We start from the raw sequence: 16,965 nt of genomic DNA on the forward strand, positions 1-16,965 counted from the left end.
CCCCCCCACACACCTGGGTGCCCACAGCAGCGCCTGGGGGAGGGGGAACACCCGTGAGCCTGTGGCCATCCCTCCTTCCCACACACCTAGGTAATCACAGCAGCACCTGGGGGGGGACACCAGTGAGCGATGGCCACTTCTCCCCCACACACACCTGGGTGACCACAGCAGCACCTGGGGGGGGCATACCTGTGAACCTGTGGCCACCCCCCAGAACACACATACCTATGTGACCGCAGCATGTGGGGGGGCACACCTGTGAACCTGTGGCCATACCCCCTCCACACCTATGCGACACCCAGCACACATGTGCACATGCATCTGACCACAGAGCTCCAGAGGGACGCTGGTTGATGGTGCCCCTCCCAACAGCATCTCCACAGAGTGCCATCACCCGGGGTTTCATCCAAGCACATGATTACCTGCTCCTTGACCCAGCTGCCCCCAAACCTGTTGGAAGGTAAAGCCTCCAAGCTTTGGCCACATCATTGCCACTTACTGTCCGGTGCTGGCCTCAAGCTGGGGTATTAAGTGAAAGTGAATGCATAAAATTTAAAGACAAAACTCTGACCAACCTCCCTTACCTAATCAGCCTTGAGAAGCTGGGTTTTGAGAGCATGGATTCAGTGCATTTTGGATGCCACAAAATGAGTTGAGAGTGATAGTTCAATGAAATGCTCCGTGAAGCCCTGGCCAGGCCCTCCCCAGGACATCAACCCACAACTGAACCCCAAGCTGCTGTCCAGGATCACTGGCCAGGCTCAGATGAACTCCATGAGGCTCTCCCCTCACTTGCCTGGGTCGAGTCTCTTGGTTTCCTTAGCCACTGCCCAAAGACAGGTGCCTCTAGGCTGCCCCACTCACCACCTCACGTATCTTCTGGCCTGTAATAAGTGTTGCCTGGGGCCAAGCCTTCCCTGCCACCATGATTCTTCCTTGCACGGCTCCCCTCCTGCCAGTCCTTCTCAGGCCCTCTGCAGCTCCCTACCTTTTGCTCTGGAGACCCCACTTGCTCTGAAGTGCTCTCACCAGGAGGCAGCTTAACCCTAATGCTCTCCATTAGTGTACAAGGCTCATGGAGACCTCTTCCCACCCACACTCTCCACTGGTGGAGGAGGCTTTCCTGGTGGCCTGGCCCTGCCCCCTCTCTGCCCATCGTTCACCAAGGAACTCCCATGTGCCCTTAGCACTCACTCTGAATGACCACAGGGCCTTTGATTAAACTCTGTCCTCTGTATTCATAGCACTCATTCCAGGGCTTCCTCATCTTTGAGTCTCAGCCTAAAGTCATCTTTGGAAGGCCTGTCCTGAGCACCTGCCAAACCTGATCGTTACAACACCTTTTCATTCTGACCTCATGGAGGCACAATCTCATTGTCTCCCCGCTCCAACACATGAGGCCAGAAGGTGCAGATTTTCCATGGCTAGCACAGTACCTCACACCTGAGCACCTTGCACCTGTGTGTTTGTTGATTGCATGGAAGGCTGTGAGGTTCGAAGTTCTAAGGCAGACTGTCTGAATTCCAGGTCCTGGAGCCAGATGCTACCTGGACGTCGGCACAAGCACAGCAGGGGAGGGCAGGACTCTGTGTCACTCATGCACTGCCCTGTGTCTCCTTCACCTTTGAGCTGCTGGCTTAGCACCCCAGTCCTCCATGGCTAATGGCTTGGATACAGAACTCTTCACCCTCTTCCTCCACACCTAGCGAGTAAGGGTGCTGATCTGCTTCTCCTCAGCTCTGTGACCTGAGGAAGGTTGGCTAACTTCCAGACCTCAGTCTCCCCACCTGTAAAATGGGGATAATGATGTTTTCCCCTCAGGATGCTGGGAGGAAGAATGGTGGAAGAGGAGTCAGGCTCTCAGAAGAGTGCCTAGTTTTTAGGAGTCCCATGTGTGAGCGTGAGCATGTGTATGTGTGCATGTGAGTTAATCATCTGTGTGTCTAACCCACAGATACTCCCTGAGGGCCCTCTGTGTACAAAGCCCTGGTTAGGACCAGAACACACACCAGAGAAGGAAGAATGGGGGGGAAGCCAGGGCTCAGAGATGTCTAGGACAGCTGGAGATCTCGTGGTCCTGCTGGAGTGCAGGGAGGGGGTGTGTGTCTGGGCAGCACATCTAATTTTTGAGCTACCTGAATACTTTGGTGCCCAAAGCCTGTTCCCCAGGAGGGAGACAATGGGGAGGAGAAGGCCGTGTATCTCACAGCACAGTGCCTAAGGGACACTCTCCCTGACTCCCCGCCTCGTCCCATCCCTCCATCCTGGCAGAGCACCTCCTGTCATACCCTGCCCCTCCCCTGCTCCCATCAGACCAGGAACTAGTCATCACGTGCTGGTCTGTGCTCTGAAGCAGGTTCTCATATGGCTGAGGAAATAGGGGCTCAGGCACCTCACCAAGGGCCTCTGCCCCTCCTCTCTCTTCCCGTTTCTTTTTTAGCTTTCTGAGTTGAGTCCGGCACACAGAAAGCAAGTGAGGTAGGACACAGCTGGATGAAATTTCATGTCAGCACGCACCTGTGTAGTCAGACTTTGGAGCACCCGGTCAGCACAGCACCCTCCCCATCCCTGCCAGGCTCTTCTGAGCTCCAGCCCTGAGTGTTCTGGAACTTCATCTAGGTGTCTTCATGCACTGCCTGTCTTGTGTCACTCTGGGCTGGTTCTTCCTGAATCTCCAGTGGTTTGGGCCGCCTGGACACCCTCTCAACCACTGCCTAGACCCAACCTGGGAGCTTCTGAGCCTGCTCCTGCTCATCCCATTCCCAGGACAGCCTCTCTCTGCCCCGGCCTCCAGACCAAGGAGGGCCTGGACCCTGGCTGACACCCTCCATGTTGCTTGCTAGAGATTAGCAGGCCAGAACCCTCAGGGAACCGCCATAAGGACCAGTGGATGGGCCTCAGACTTTCTTTCTTTCTTTTTTTTTTTTAAATTTTATTTATTTATTTGACAGAAAGCAAGACAGCACAAGCAGGGGGAGAAGCAGAGGGAGAGGGAGAAGCAGACTTCCCGCTGAACAGGGAGCCCGATGTGGGGTTTGATCCCAGGACCCCGGGACCACGACCTGACCTGAAGGCAGATGCTTAACCATTTGAGCCACCCAGGCGCCCCCCCTCCTTTTTTTTACAGCAGACTCCACACCCAGTGTGGAGCCCAATGAGGGGCTTGAACTCACGACCCTGAGATTAAGACCTGAGCCGAAATCAAGAGTGTGCCACCCAGGCACTCCAGGCCTCAGACTTTCTTTCTTTCTTTCTTTCTTTTTTTTTTTAAAAGATGTTATTTATTCATTTATTTGAGAGAGCGAGAATGAGAGAGAGAGAGAGAGCACATGAGAGGGGGTAGGGTCAGAGGGAGAAGTAGACTCCCCACTGAGCAGGAAGCCCAATGCAGGACTTGATCATGGGACTCCAGGATCATGACCTGAGCCGAAGGCAGTCGCTTAACCAACCGAGCCACCCAGGCGCCCAGGCCTCAGACTTTCAAGACAAGTTAGAAACTCAGATTCTTAAGTGAAATCTCGTCTTTAAAATATAGGAAACTTGTTGAGGCAGACTAGGGCCTTGTGTGGCTCACCAAAGGCCTCTGCCTTTCCCCTGTCCCCTCTTTCAGGGTGCAACTCACACCTCATCTTTTGGGCCTTGAGCCCTCCCTGGGGAGTGGTCACCCCTCTTGTCCTTAAGCCTGTCCTCAACACACAGCACCCAGTGCCACCACTTGTTATGTGAACCAAACCCTAGGTGATTGAGTGGCCAGGAGCCATGGTCACCTGGGTGCTGAGGTGTTGCCCTTCATGGATTCATGCTCCAAAATGAGAAACCTGGGGGCAACGGTGAGGGGCCCCCTGCTGACTTTGGAAATAAGGGGCATCCAACTGCATTTGGGGACAGACAACACAGCTTGCAAAGCCTTTGGAAGGAGAAGGCTGGCCTTTCGAGGCCCAGCCTGACACTCACACTCCAGGAGGGGTGTGTCAGGATGCCTGGGAGGTGGAGGGCAGACAGGAAAGGTGACCCAGTGAACTCCAGTCGGCCTTGGCTCCCAGGGCTCTTACTGAGTGGTAAGCTCCTGAGAGCTGGTTGTTCAATCATCAGGAATTTTGAGGGCCAGTTATTAAACCCAGCCATTATTAAAGTTAAATGATGTGAACTTAACAATTAAGAAAATTATGTTAAGGCAAAGGTATAAGTACGCAACCTCATTGTTTCCTTGTTATTTCACTATAGTTCACTATTATCCATGCTCCTGAGGTTACTTATGGTGGGAAGATGATCTGCTCTATGGCACGTCTCTTCCCAACTGTGTCCAGCGATATCACGGTGGGGGCTTCACTGCCCAGGGCGGAGAGGCATGCCAGCCCCCCCTTTGCTTCCAGACTCACATATCCTGACTTCTGAGCATTTCCACTTGCTCACATAACAAGAATATGAGGCCAGCAGTTGAGCACGTGTGCTGTCTATATGGCCTTCTGAAACTGTCCTGTCCTGGGAGGGGCAGTGCATGTCCTCTGGTCTTCACAGTGAGCCAGCAGGCCATGGGCACATGGGCAGCCTAGGAGGTCAGAGAGGCCAGAACCCTCACCAATGGGGCCCTTCATCTAGCTTTTGGTGCAATCTGGACGGTTGACCAGTGGGAATCATTCAGCTGAACTGATCAGTGTGAAGCAGTAGATCAGGGAGAAATTCCAACATCCCTGGCCGAACCTAATGTTTACCTTATCGCTTCTGTTACCTCTCGCCAAAGTGGCTTAGCTGCTTTCAGGAAGGCATCAGCAGAAGCCCCTGAGTGAAGTCTGCAAGAAGGGTGCTCAGTAGTTCTTTTTTTTTTTTTTTTTAAGATTTTATTTATTTATTTGAGACAGAGAGAATGACAGACAGAGAGCATGAGAGGGAGGAGGGTCAGAGGGAGAAGCAGACTCCCTGCCGAGCAGGGAGCCCGATGCGGGACTCGATCCCGGGACTCCAGGATCATGACCTGAGCCGAAAGCAGTCGCTTAACCAACTGAGCCACCCAGGCGCTCCGGGTGCTCAGTAGTTCTTGACTGGAGGATGGAGGGCAGGTCTGAGGGGCCATAGCCCTGCTGAGGGGTTGTTAGGACCCTGAAGAGCTGCTAAGGTTTAAGGAAGGCAGGGACAAGTTCTGCATGAGAACCGCTTTAATTCCCAGGTACCTGTCCTCCCGCAACACGAGGAGGAGAGAAAGAAAGGAGCAGGCACCAGGCTCAACTGCAAACTGTGTGGATGCCGGTCTTTAATCACTGGCCGAAGTTTGGTCTCTTTGGAGAGAAAGGTAGATCTCTCTACCTTTCTCTCCAAAAAGGGCTGTGAGGTAGAGCCCTGTGCTTTGTGCAAATTAAAATTAGCGTTCTTAAAAATGTCGTTCATAGTATGAGGTATCAGAAACTGCCTTCTACTAGGACTAGGTGATGTCTGAGTAGGAAATCAAAGCACACGACTGAGGCATGGATGTCTATCGTTGGAAGTCCACGTTAGAACTCTGTCTTAAAGTACATGTGTGCATGTGTGCGGTCTGAGGAGCTGGAAACCATGCATTTCCAGGTAGTCCATATTCCCTAAGCATTGGCAATTCATTTGGTGGAATGACACTTATTGTCTGGTTTAGATCTGGGATAACCGGACAACAGAACAGACAAAAATCCCTGAGTCTTAGAATTCACCTCTAAGTGGGGGCAGGGGGGAGCTAGAACATGAGCAGAATGAACAGTCCTACGGCTTGTTACAAGGAGATGTAGGGAATACAGAGGAAATACAGGACGCAGGGTTGGGTAGGGAATGCGGGGCTCAAGTGGGGGTACTCAGGGCAGGGGACATCTCTCTGCAGAGGAGCCAAAAGGTGTGTGGAAACAGTGTTCCTGGCAGAGGGACCTGCAGGTGTAAAGGCCCCTATGGGGGACAATGGCTGGGATGGAGCAAGGGGTGGGGAGAGCCAGGAGGGGGAGAGGACTGCAGGTGTCCCTGAGGCCACCCAGTGACCTGACTTAAGTTTTCAAAGTATGGCTCTGACTGCTGAGTGGGAGTGCTGAGTGGGAGTGGGCTGACAAGATGCAGAAGGAGAAGGATCCTGAGATGTGTCCATGACTGTGGCAGACAGGGCCCTGATTTGTGTTTATAAAGGGAAGCAGTCAAGCGGGGATAGTTGGAGAGGGAAGTGGGGGCTCAACACATGACAGGTGGAGGATTAAAAACTTGGCTTCCCCTGAGATGTAACTTTCTTGGCGTGAACTGCACCCCCTCCCCCCACTTGTGGGCAATACCCAGTGGGGAAAGTGTGTGTGGTGGGACAGGGTCAAGAAAATGTTCCCAGACTTGCCTCTCCAAGCCCCACACCTGGGATGTATGGGGTTGGATTTGAATCCTGGCCTAAGGTCAGTGTTTGGAGATGCTGCTGATAAGAATTGGCAAAATGTCCTCACAGCAATGAAGTTAAGGGGCCTGACTGAGAGGAAGTAGCATTATCCATTCCTGGGAGAATAGGAGGCTACAGAGCAAGGGCAGAATGAGAGCAACTCAGGACTTCAGCCCCAAGGGAGGTGGGCTAGACCCTGCTAGGGCAGAGGGATACACAGAGAGGGTGTTTGGAGAAAAATGGCTGGAAACCCCCTGAACTTAATGAAATACATGGATATTAACATCCAAGAAGCTCAACAAACTCCAAGCAAGATGAACTAAAAACACCCACACCAAGACACATTATAATCAAACTGTCCAAAGCCAAGACAAAGAGAACCTTGAAAACAGCAAGAAAGGTGACTTGTCGCATACAAGGGATCCTCACTAAGGCTGTCTGCAGATTTCTCATCAGGAATTTTGTTTGGAGGTTTGAAGACAATGGGTTGACATAATCAAGTTCTAAAATTAAAAAAAAAAAAAAGGCTCTCAACCAAGAATCCTATATCTGGCAAGCTGTCCTTCAAAATTGAGAGAGAAATTAAGACATTCCCAGGTAAACAGAAGCTGAGGGCATTTGTCACCACTAGACCTGCCCTGCAAGAAATGTTAAAGGGAAGTCCTGCAGCTGAAATGATGGACACAAGAAAGGGACTCAAAGATGTATGAAGAAATAAAGATTTCAATAAAGGTAAATACATGGGCAGTTATAAAAGTTAGCATTATTGTAACAACAAAAGCTAGAAAACATTGCTGAAATAAATTAAAGAAGACATAAATAAATAGAAAGACACGTCTTAGTCATGAATTGGAAGACTTAATATTGTTACAATATCAGATCACCCAAAGTGACCGAAAGATTCAATTTAATCTCTATCTAAATTTAAATGATTTTTGCAGAAATAAAAAAAAAATCCTAAAATGCATATGGAATCTCAAGGGCCCTGAATAGCCAATCTTTGAAAAGCAGAACAAAGAGGAGGACTCATACTTCCTAAGTCAAGACGGGCTACAAAGCTACCTTAATCAAAACAGTGTGATGCTGGCATAAAGACAGACATATAGATCAACGGAACAGAACAGAGAGTCCAAAAATAAACCCACACATAAATGGTCAAATGATTATCAACAAGGTTGCCAAGATCATTCAGTGGGGGAAAAGATAGTTTTTGAACAAATGGTGTTGGGAAAACTGGATATCCCCATGCAAAAGAATGAAGGTGGATCCTTACCTCACATCATTTGCAAAAATTAACTAAAAATGAGTGAAGGACCTAAATATAAGACCTATAACTAGAAAACTCTTAAAACAAAACATAAGACAAAAGCTTCTTGACACTGGGTTGGCAATGATTTCTTGAATAGGGCAGCAAAGGCACAGTCAACAAAAGAAAAAATAAACAAATTGGACTTTCTGAAAATTAAAAACTTCTGTGCAATAAAGGTAAAAGGGTAACCCACAGAATGGGAGAAAATATTTGTAAATCATATATCTCATAAGAGATGAATATGCAGAATATGTAAAGAATCCCTAAAACTCAACAACAAAAAACCAAATAACCAGATAAAAAAATGGGCAAAGGACTTAAACAGACATTCCAAAGAAGATACACAGATGGCCAATGAAAGGATGACCAATATTACTAATCTTAGGGCAATGCAAACCAGAACCACAATAAAGAACCACCTCATACCCACTAGCATGGCTACTATAAAAACACACAGAAAATATCAAGTGTTGGAGAGGATGTGGAGAAATTGGAACCCTGCGTACTGTTGGTGAAAATGGAAAATGGTGCAGCCACTGTGGAGAACAGTATGAAATTTCCTCAAAAATTAAAAATAGAACTACCCTATGACCCAGCAACTCCACTTCTGGGTATGTACTCAAAAGAACCAAAAGCAGGGTCTCAAAGAGATGTTTGTGCACTCATACTCATAACAGTGTTATTCACAATAGTTAAAATATGGAAGCAACCTAAGTGTCCACTGATAGATAAAAGGATAGCAAAATGTGGTCTATCCAGATAATGGAATATTATTCAGTCTTAAAAAGAAAGAAATTCGGACACCAGCTACAAAATGGATGGACCTCAAGGACTTTACAGTAAATGAAACAAACCAGTCACAAAAAGAAAAATACCGTATGCTCCCATTTATATAAGGTGCTTAGAGTAGTCAGAATCACAGAGGCAGAAAGTAGAACGATGGGTGCCAGGGGCTGGCGGCCGGGGCCGGGGAGCTGGTATTTAATGAGGTTAGAGTTTCAGTTTGGGACTCTGCGAAGAGTCTGGAGATGGTGGTAGTGATGGTTACACATTATGAATGTACTTAATACCATTGAACTGGAGGCTTAAAAATGGTTAAGATAGTGAGTTCTACGTTATGTGCCTTTTACCACAGCAAAAATAGCTGGGAAGAAAGTAAAGAGAGGGAGAAATATACACGACGCTAACAGCAATCAAAAGAAGTCACAGTTGCTGTGTCACCGTCACTTGTAGACAAAGCAGACTTCAGAAGAAGGAGAATGATCAGGGGTAAAAGGGGACACTACCTAATGATACCGGGGGTCGGTTCTCCAAGGAGATAACTTCCTTAACGTGTATGGACCTAAGTAGAGAGCATCAAACTGCATGAAGCAAAAACTGATAAAACTTGAGGGAGCAATAGATAAACTCACTAGTCGGTTAACTTCAGTACTCTTCTTTCAGTAATTGAGAGAAACCGCAGGCAGCAAATCAGTAAGAGGGGTTGAACTAAACAGTGCTGGAGATAATGCACATCAACAGACCACTCCATCCAACAACAGCAGAATATACGTTCTTTCAAGATCACATGGAGCACTCACCGAAATAGACCATATTCTGGTCTGTAAAACACATCTTAACAAATATGGAATAAAAATCGTAACGAATGTATTATCATACCCCAGCAGAATTAAACTAGGGATCGGAAATTAAATAGAAAGTAGCTAGAAAATTCCAAAATATATGAGACAGAACTCTTCTAAATAATACATGGGTCAAAGAAGAAGTCTCCAAAGAAATTTATAAAGAGTTTGAACTAAATGAAAACAAAAATACAGCTTATTAAAATTTGTGGGATGCAGTGAAAGTGGTGCTTAGAGGGATGTTTACAACATTAAATGGACATAATAGAGGAGAAGCAAGATCCAAAACCAATAACCTAATTTTAGGAAACTAGAAAAGGAAAATCAATGTAAGCCTAAAGCAAGCAGAAGGAAAAAAAAAAAACATTAAGAACAACACTGAGCCCCAAAATGTAACAACTTAGATAAAATGAAGTTTTCAATGCCTTGAAAGACACAAACTATCAACACTCATATAAGGTGAAATAGAATAATCTGAACAGAACTATATGTATTAAAGATATTGGAATAATAATTAATAATCTTCAAAAAAGAAAGCACCAGGGGCGCCTGAGTGGCTCATTCGGTTAAGCGTCTGCCTTCAGCTCAGCTCATGATCCCAGGGCCCTGGGATCGAGCTCTGCATCGGGCTCTCTGCTCAGCAGAGAGCCTGCTTCTCCCTCTGCCTGCCACTCTGCCTATCTGTGCTCTCTCTCTATCTCTCTGTCAAATAAATAAATAAAATCTTTAAAAAAAAAAAAAAAGGAAGCACCAGTCCTTGATGAATTCATTGATGAATTTTCTACCAAACATAGGGAAGAAATTTGCTCAATTCACTACAATCTCTTAAAAAAAAAAAAAATAGAAGCAGAGGGAACACTTCTTAACCCATTCTATGAGGCCAACATTACCTAATACCAAAACCAGATAAAGACATCACAAGAGGGGCACCTGGGTGGCTCAGATGGTTAAGCATCTGCCTTCCGCTTGGGTCATGATCTGCAAGTCCTGGGATCAAGCCCCACATCAGGCTCCCAGCTAAGTGGGGAGTCTGCTTCTCCCTCTCCCTCTGCCTCTCCCCCCGTTTGTGCTCCTTCCCTCTCTTGCTCTCTCTCTTTTAAATGAATAAATAAAATATTTTTAAAAAGACATCACAAGAAAGAAAAACTATAGACCAAATTCTCTTATGAACATAGATGCAAAAATTCTTAATAAAATATTAGCAAACCAATCCAATGAAGTATAAAAATAAGTATACTCTATGAGTAAGTGGGATTTATCCCAGGTATACAAGGCGGGCTCAATATTTGAAAATCAATTAATATAATCTACCACATTAACAGGCTAAAGAAGAAAAAATAATACCTTCATATCAGTTGATGGAAAAAAAGTATTTGACAAAAATCCAACACGCATTCAGAATAAAAACTCTATGCCAAATAGAAAGAAGCTTCCTTAGCTAGATGAAAATTCAACAAAACCCTTTAGCAAGCATCAAACTTAATGGTGAGAAACTAGATGTTTCCCTCTTAATATTGGGAATATGGCAAGGGTGCCCCCTCTCACCACTCATATTCAACATTGTACTGGAAGTCCTAGCAAGTGCAATGATAAAAAAAAAGAAATATGATGTATATAGATTGGGAAAGAAGGAATAAAACTGTCTTAGTTTGCAGATGACATGATTGTCTATGTGAAAATAACCAAGGAATCAATTTAAAAAATCTTCCTGGAACTAATAAGTGATTGTTTTAAGGTCACAGGATATAAGGTTAATATACGAAAGTCAGTCATTTTTCTTTATATCAGCAATACATAACTGGAACTTGAAATTAAGAACACAAAATCACTTATATTAGCATAAAAATGAAATACTTAGGTACAAATTAACAAATGCAGTCCCAATTAAAATACCAGCAAGCTATTTTGTGGATATGGACAAACTGATTTAAAGTTTATATGGAGGGACGCCTGGGTGGCTCAGTCGTTAAGCATCTGCCTTCGGCTCAGGTCATGATCCCAGGGGCCTGGGATCGAGCCCCGTGTCGGGCTCCCTGCTCCACAGGGAACCTGCTCCTCCTCTGCCTCTGTCCCTCTGTCTCTCATGAATAAATAAATAAAATCTTAAAAAAAAAAAAATAAAGTTTATATGGAAAGGCCCCTCCCCCCCACCCATGCAACAGCCAGCGTAATACTGTAAGACAATAAAGTTGGAGAATTGATATTTCTGATTTCAAGACTATAAATCTATAATGATCAAGACTCTATGGTATTAGTGAAAAAATAGATGCATAGAGCAATAAAACAGAATAGAGAACCCAGAAATAGACCCACACAACTGCAGTTTGATGAAGGAACAAAGGCAATTCAATGGAGAAAGGATAGTTTTGCACAATTTGATATCTACATGCAAACAAGTGTATCTAGATCCAGACCCTACAGCTTTCATAAATATTAACTCATAGACCTAACTATAAAACTCTTAGAAGATGACAAAGAAGAAAATATGGTGACCCTGAGTTTGGTGATGAGGTTTTTTAAAAAAAGTTGTTGTTTTAATTCCAGTTGGTGAACACACGGTGCTCTATTAGTTTCAGGTGTACAATACAGTGATTCAACACTTCCAAACAACACCGAAACTCATCAAGACAAGCGCCCTCCTTAGTTCCCATCACCTATTTCACCTACCCCTCACCTCCCCGTTGGGAACTGTCAGTTTTTTTCTCTATAGTTAAGAGTCTGTTTCTTGGTTTTTCCCCTTTGCTTGTTTGTTTTCTTTCTTAAATTCCACATATGAGTGAGATCATATGGTATTTGTATTTCTCTGACTGATTTTGTTTAGCATTATACTCTCTAGCGCATCCATGTTGTTGCAAGTGGCAAGATTTCATTCTTTTTTATGGCTGAATAATATTCTGTGACTTTATCCATTCATCCATCTATTGATGGACATAGTAATGAGTTTTAAGATATAACACCTAACTACACTTCATGAAAGAAAAATTAATAAGTTGGACTTTATTAAAATTTAAAACTAGGGTGCCTGGGTGGCTCAGTTGGTTAAGCGACTGCCTTCGGCTCGGGTCATGATCCTGGAGTCCCGGGATCGAGTCCCACATCGGGCTTCCTGCTCAGCAGGGAGTCTGCTTCTCCCTCTGACCCTCCTCCCTGTCATGCTCTCTGTCTCTCATTCTCTCTCTCGCAAATAAATAAAAATCTTAAAAAAAAATTTTAAAACTTCTGGGGCGCCTGGGTGGCTCATTCGGTTAAGCGTCTGCCTTCGGCTCAGGTCATGATCCTAGGGTCCTGGGATCGAGCCCCGCATCAGGCTCCCTGCTCAGTTGGGAGCCTGCTTCTCCTTCTCCCACTCCCCCTGCTTGTTTTCCCTCTCTGGCTCTCTCTCTCTCTGTCAAATAAATAAATAAAATCTTCAAAAAAATAAAATAAAATTTAAAACTTCTGTTTTTCCAAATGCACTGTTAAGAGAATGAGGAAACGAGCTATACCCTTGGAAAGAATATTTGCAAAACACAAATCTGATAAAGGACTTGTATCCAAAATTTACAAATACTTAAAACAATAAGAAAACAGAAGACTAATTTAAAAATGGACAAAGATCTGAACAGACGCCTCACCAAAGAATAAGATATACGGATGGCAGATAAGTATATGAAAAGATGCTCAATGGTATTTGTCATTAGGGAATTGTAAATTAAAACAAAAATGAGATACAATCTATTAGAATGAATAAAATCCAAGTCACTGACAATACCAAAAACTGATGAGGATGGAGAGCCATAGGAATTCTCATTCATTGTTGATGGGAATGCAAAATGACACCATTGCTTTTTGGCAGTTTCTCAGAAAGTTAAACACAATTATACCATATTATCCAGCAATTGCACTCCTTGGTATATACTCAACTGAATTGAAAACTTATACATATACACAAACCTGCACACAAATGTTTCTAGCAATTTTATTCATAAGTGCCCCAAACTGGAAGCAATCAAGATGTCCTTTCATAGGTGAATGTGGTCCATCCAGACAACGAAATATTATTCAGCACTAAAAAGAAATGAGCTATCAAGCCATTAAAAGGAATGGAGGCATCTTAAATGCATTTTACTAAGGGAAAGAAGCCAATCTGAAAAAGCCACACACTGCATGGTTCTAACTCTATGACATTCTGGAAAAGGCAAAACTGTGGAGACAGCAAAAAGATCAGTGGTTGCCAGCCGTTCGGTGGAGGTGGGAAGGGAGGGATGAACACCTGGAGCACAGGGGATTTTTAGGGCAGGGAAATTATTCTGTAGGATACAGTAGTTACCTGTCGTGATACATTTGTTGGGCTTATGGAAATTTATAGCACAAATGATGAACCTTAATGTGTGCCAATAAAACAGTCATTTCGCAGGTTGGGCGATTCCACGAAAGAATGCAGACTCTGACAAGAGAATCAAACTGTGAAACCACCTCACTGAAGGAGGCGGAGAAAAGGTGCTGATTGAAGTATTTTGGGAAATGAGCAGAGTCTGTAAGACTAAAGACAAAAGAAGCTGCCCGTGAACACTGTCTTCCCATGGGGAACGGGTTAACAATTCTGTTCTTGCTGTGCACATACACTGGAATTGAACACTTAAGTAAATGAGTGGTGGATGATGGGAGCCAGGTATCTATCTCACTGTTGGAGTGGAAACTTGCCTGCCAGCAAGCGGGGGGAGCCAGAATGATCCATGTGGAGACACCAGTGGGAACTCAAGTTTAGCTGCACACGAGTTCGTGTACATGTAGATGTGCAGATGTTCTGTGCACAGGCTAGCAGGTGCACATGCATTCCCTTGCTCCGACACCCCAGTAGCCAAGAGCACACCCAGTGCCCAGGTCGCTGCTTCTAGGACCGTTCCCCAATTAAAGCAGTGGAGATCCTTGAGGGACTGCTGATTCCAGGGCCACACAGGAAATACACAAATGAGTCTGGAGCATCTGGTTGTGACAGAAAGCACGGAATGTGCAACCCGTCCCCCCCCTTGCCGGAAACCAGCAAACCTACCCATCCGCCAACCCAACTCACAGAAAACACCCAGAGTGATGAGTTGATGGGTTATGTCAGACGGCAGGGGAGCCCACTGAGGGTCTCCCAGTGGCTACAGTCAGAACAGACTGAATGACAAAATCAATCAAGTTGACCAGGGTTATAACCTAAACACCCATGACTCCAGATGGATGTAAACAAATGATAATATAAATTGATAAAGGGTGAAAGGAGACATATCTCCAGTGAAGAACCCTCTTCCTGCAGTGTGGGGCTCACAGTGACTTCCCCCCAAACAGGACAGTGCACCTGGAGGCCTTTCTAGAAGCCAGTCTCATGTGTCAGGCCGGCCTCACAGACCTTCACTGCTCCCCAGTTGGCCCTGAGCCCTGTCTGACCAACCCCCACTGTGCCATCACTTCATCCAAGGCCTCAGGCCATGTTCTTCCCTCTGCCCAGGGTACCCTCCTGTCCTCCCCCAGGGGTCCTCCCACTGCCCTGCGGCACAACCATGGCCTGTGGGCGGTATCTCTCTCAGAGGCTTTTTTTTCCTCCCCAGTCAGTGGGGCTGGCCTATGGTCAAGAGATAACCTCAGGGAATCCCAGACCCCCTGCTCAGGCTGCTCCTTCTACAGCCCATGGGTCAGGAGGGGGCACCGAAATAGCCTTTCTAGATGCTGAGCTGAGCAGAGGAACCTCTCATCATTTTAAGCACGTTTACAGCAGGTGACCAGGATGCACACAGCATTTGCAGACGGAACAGAAAGCAGGGAGGGCGGGGAGTGACCATGTCACTCTCCACATCTTCTAAGGCTTAGCCCAAAGGCCACATCTTATACAGCTTTCCCAGCCCCAGGCCCAGAGGGACTTTTTGTCCTCTCCCAGGGCCCACTCACTGTCTTCCAGTCCTCCAGTGGGCCGGAGACTGAGGCAGGAGGACACAGAGGGGACCTACCTCACGTGCCCATCAGCTCTGTACCATTCCCAAAACACAAGGCCCCACCTTACTCCCATCAGGCCCACACCCTCCTCGCTGAGCGGGGAGGTGAGGGGGGGGAAGCAGATTCCAGCCCTGGAAGCAATGGTTCTCCTGCGCAGCGGGCGCCCTCACAACACCACAGCCACAAAAGCCCAGGAGCCCCAGCAGCTGCCGGCCCTGCACCTGCCCAGGCTGAGCTTTGTCTTTGTCCAGAGAGACCAGCACAGAGGCCTGGACACACTCGGACGTCCCGGAGGGCAGGGAGGCTGGGGCGGGACAGGTACCTGGCCGCGGCGGGTCTCACAGTTGTGAAGGTAGCTCAGGTGGTAGATCTTCAGGTTTAATGTGCCAAAATTCAGGTACTTCAAGAAAACCTGAAACAGGAATTACAGCAACAGTAGTCAGAAACTCCGGTTTTCAGAAGGTGCTCAGGTGTGCAAGGGTGGAGAGGCACGCAGCCGCCTGGAACGGGGCCCACGCCCGGCACCGAGGTCAGCGCACACGGGCCTGTTTGTGTGCAGACACACACAGGTGTGCAAGAGACACAGAGATGAGCTCGTGGAACCAAGCACAGGAGAGGGACACGCAGGCCTCAGGGGAGCACGCACCACCCGCCAGCACAGGACAGACCGGGGACAGAGCTGGCCCACGTACAGAGGCGTGCACGCCCAGAAGGCCCCCCAACACTCACGTCTTCGTCTTCACTTGTGAAACATGGGCCGTTGAGCTTGTTCACGGCCATGATGACAGCCACGACATCTTTGCCGTTCATGATGGGTGTGGCCAGAATGTTCTTTGTCACGTAGTCGGTCAGCTCATCAGCAAAGGAGCTGAAGTGGGGGCACTGGGCAGCAAGAGGAGAGAAAAGAGAGGCCGTCAGTCTGTAGACCTGGAGCCCTGGCTCCCCCCCGACCCAGTGGGGGGCAGGGCTAAGCTCCACGGAGGCCACCGCCCAGGCCAGTGCTGAGCCCCAGGTGGCCCTGCCCCAGGCATCAGGAGCCCAGGAAGCATAAGAGCACATGGCCCATGGCCTGTCCTTGTGGCTCCAGCCTCTATCCCCCCACTCAGAGCCACTAACCCCAGCCCTCGATCACAGACTTTGCTGAGTCCTCACAAGGCCTGGGTTGTGGCAGGCCTGAGCCCTCCCACACCTGCTGTCATCTGGCCAAGCCAGCTTCTTGGGTACCTCTGGAGTCGCCCATCTGTCTGTCCATAAGTCCCTCCTAGCTCAGGCTGCCCTCTCCTGCCTTCACCTGCCCTCGGGCCAGCCCCGACATGTTCCTCCCCAAAAGTCTGTCAGCTGAATAAAGGGTGAGTGTGAGTCAGGGTGGAGGGTCCTCTGCGGGTCTCCCGGGGCCATGCTCCAGCCAGCGTCTGCTCCATGGGGCCCGTTGCCCGTATGATAAGGCATTAATCCACTTGTGGCCCCGAGGGCAGGTCCTGCTAGTCTTAGAGTCGCTCCCTGGGGCCTCTCCTTGGCTGGGGGCTGGTTGAGGGGCCCTTAAGTTCTGTTTCTACAGGGAACAGGTCAGCTGGGCTTTGTCTCGGCCCAGGTATGGAGTGTTACCGGGATGAGGCCCCTCCAAGTGGCTAAGATTCTGCCGTTCAGGGTGGATGTGACTCCAGGTCCAGCCTCCTACTTCCTGGGTACTGATATTTATTTACATGAGGCCAAGG

At 47.3% G+C, this 16,965-nt stretch overlaps 1 protein-coding gene across 1 annotated transcript in view; it reads right to left on the reverse strand.

The window, feature by feature from the left end:
* The window catches only part of LOC118021557 (rod cGMP-specific 3',5'-cyclic phosphodiesterase subunit beta), a 28,804-nt gene extending 12,729 nt beyond the window's left edge, over positions 1–16,075 (reverse strand). Inside the window, exons 1-2 of the mRNA XM_035022026.1 lie at positions 15,980–16,075; positions 15,573–15,662 (exon numbers count right to left, since the gene is read on the reverse strand). Of these exons, the coding sequence (XP_034877917.1) occupies positions 15,573–15,662; positions 15,980–16,060 (171 nt within the window). The 5' untranslated portion in view covers positions 16,061–16,075. The remainder of the gene's footprint in view (positions 1–15,572; positions 15,663–15,979) is intronic.
* Positions 16,076–16,965: the final 890 nt, after the last annotated feature.

This window comes from Mirounga leonina, unplaced genomic scaffold (assembly GCF_011800145.1).
Source record: "Mirounga leonina isolate KUSES-001 unplaced genomic scaffold, KU_Mleo_1.0 Mir_100662, whole genome shotgun sequence".
Taxonomy (NCBI): domain Eukaryota; kingdom Metazoa; phylum Chordata; class Mammalia; order Carnivora; family Phocidae; genus Mirounga; species Mirounga leonina.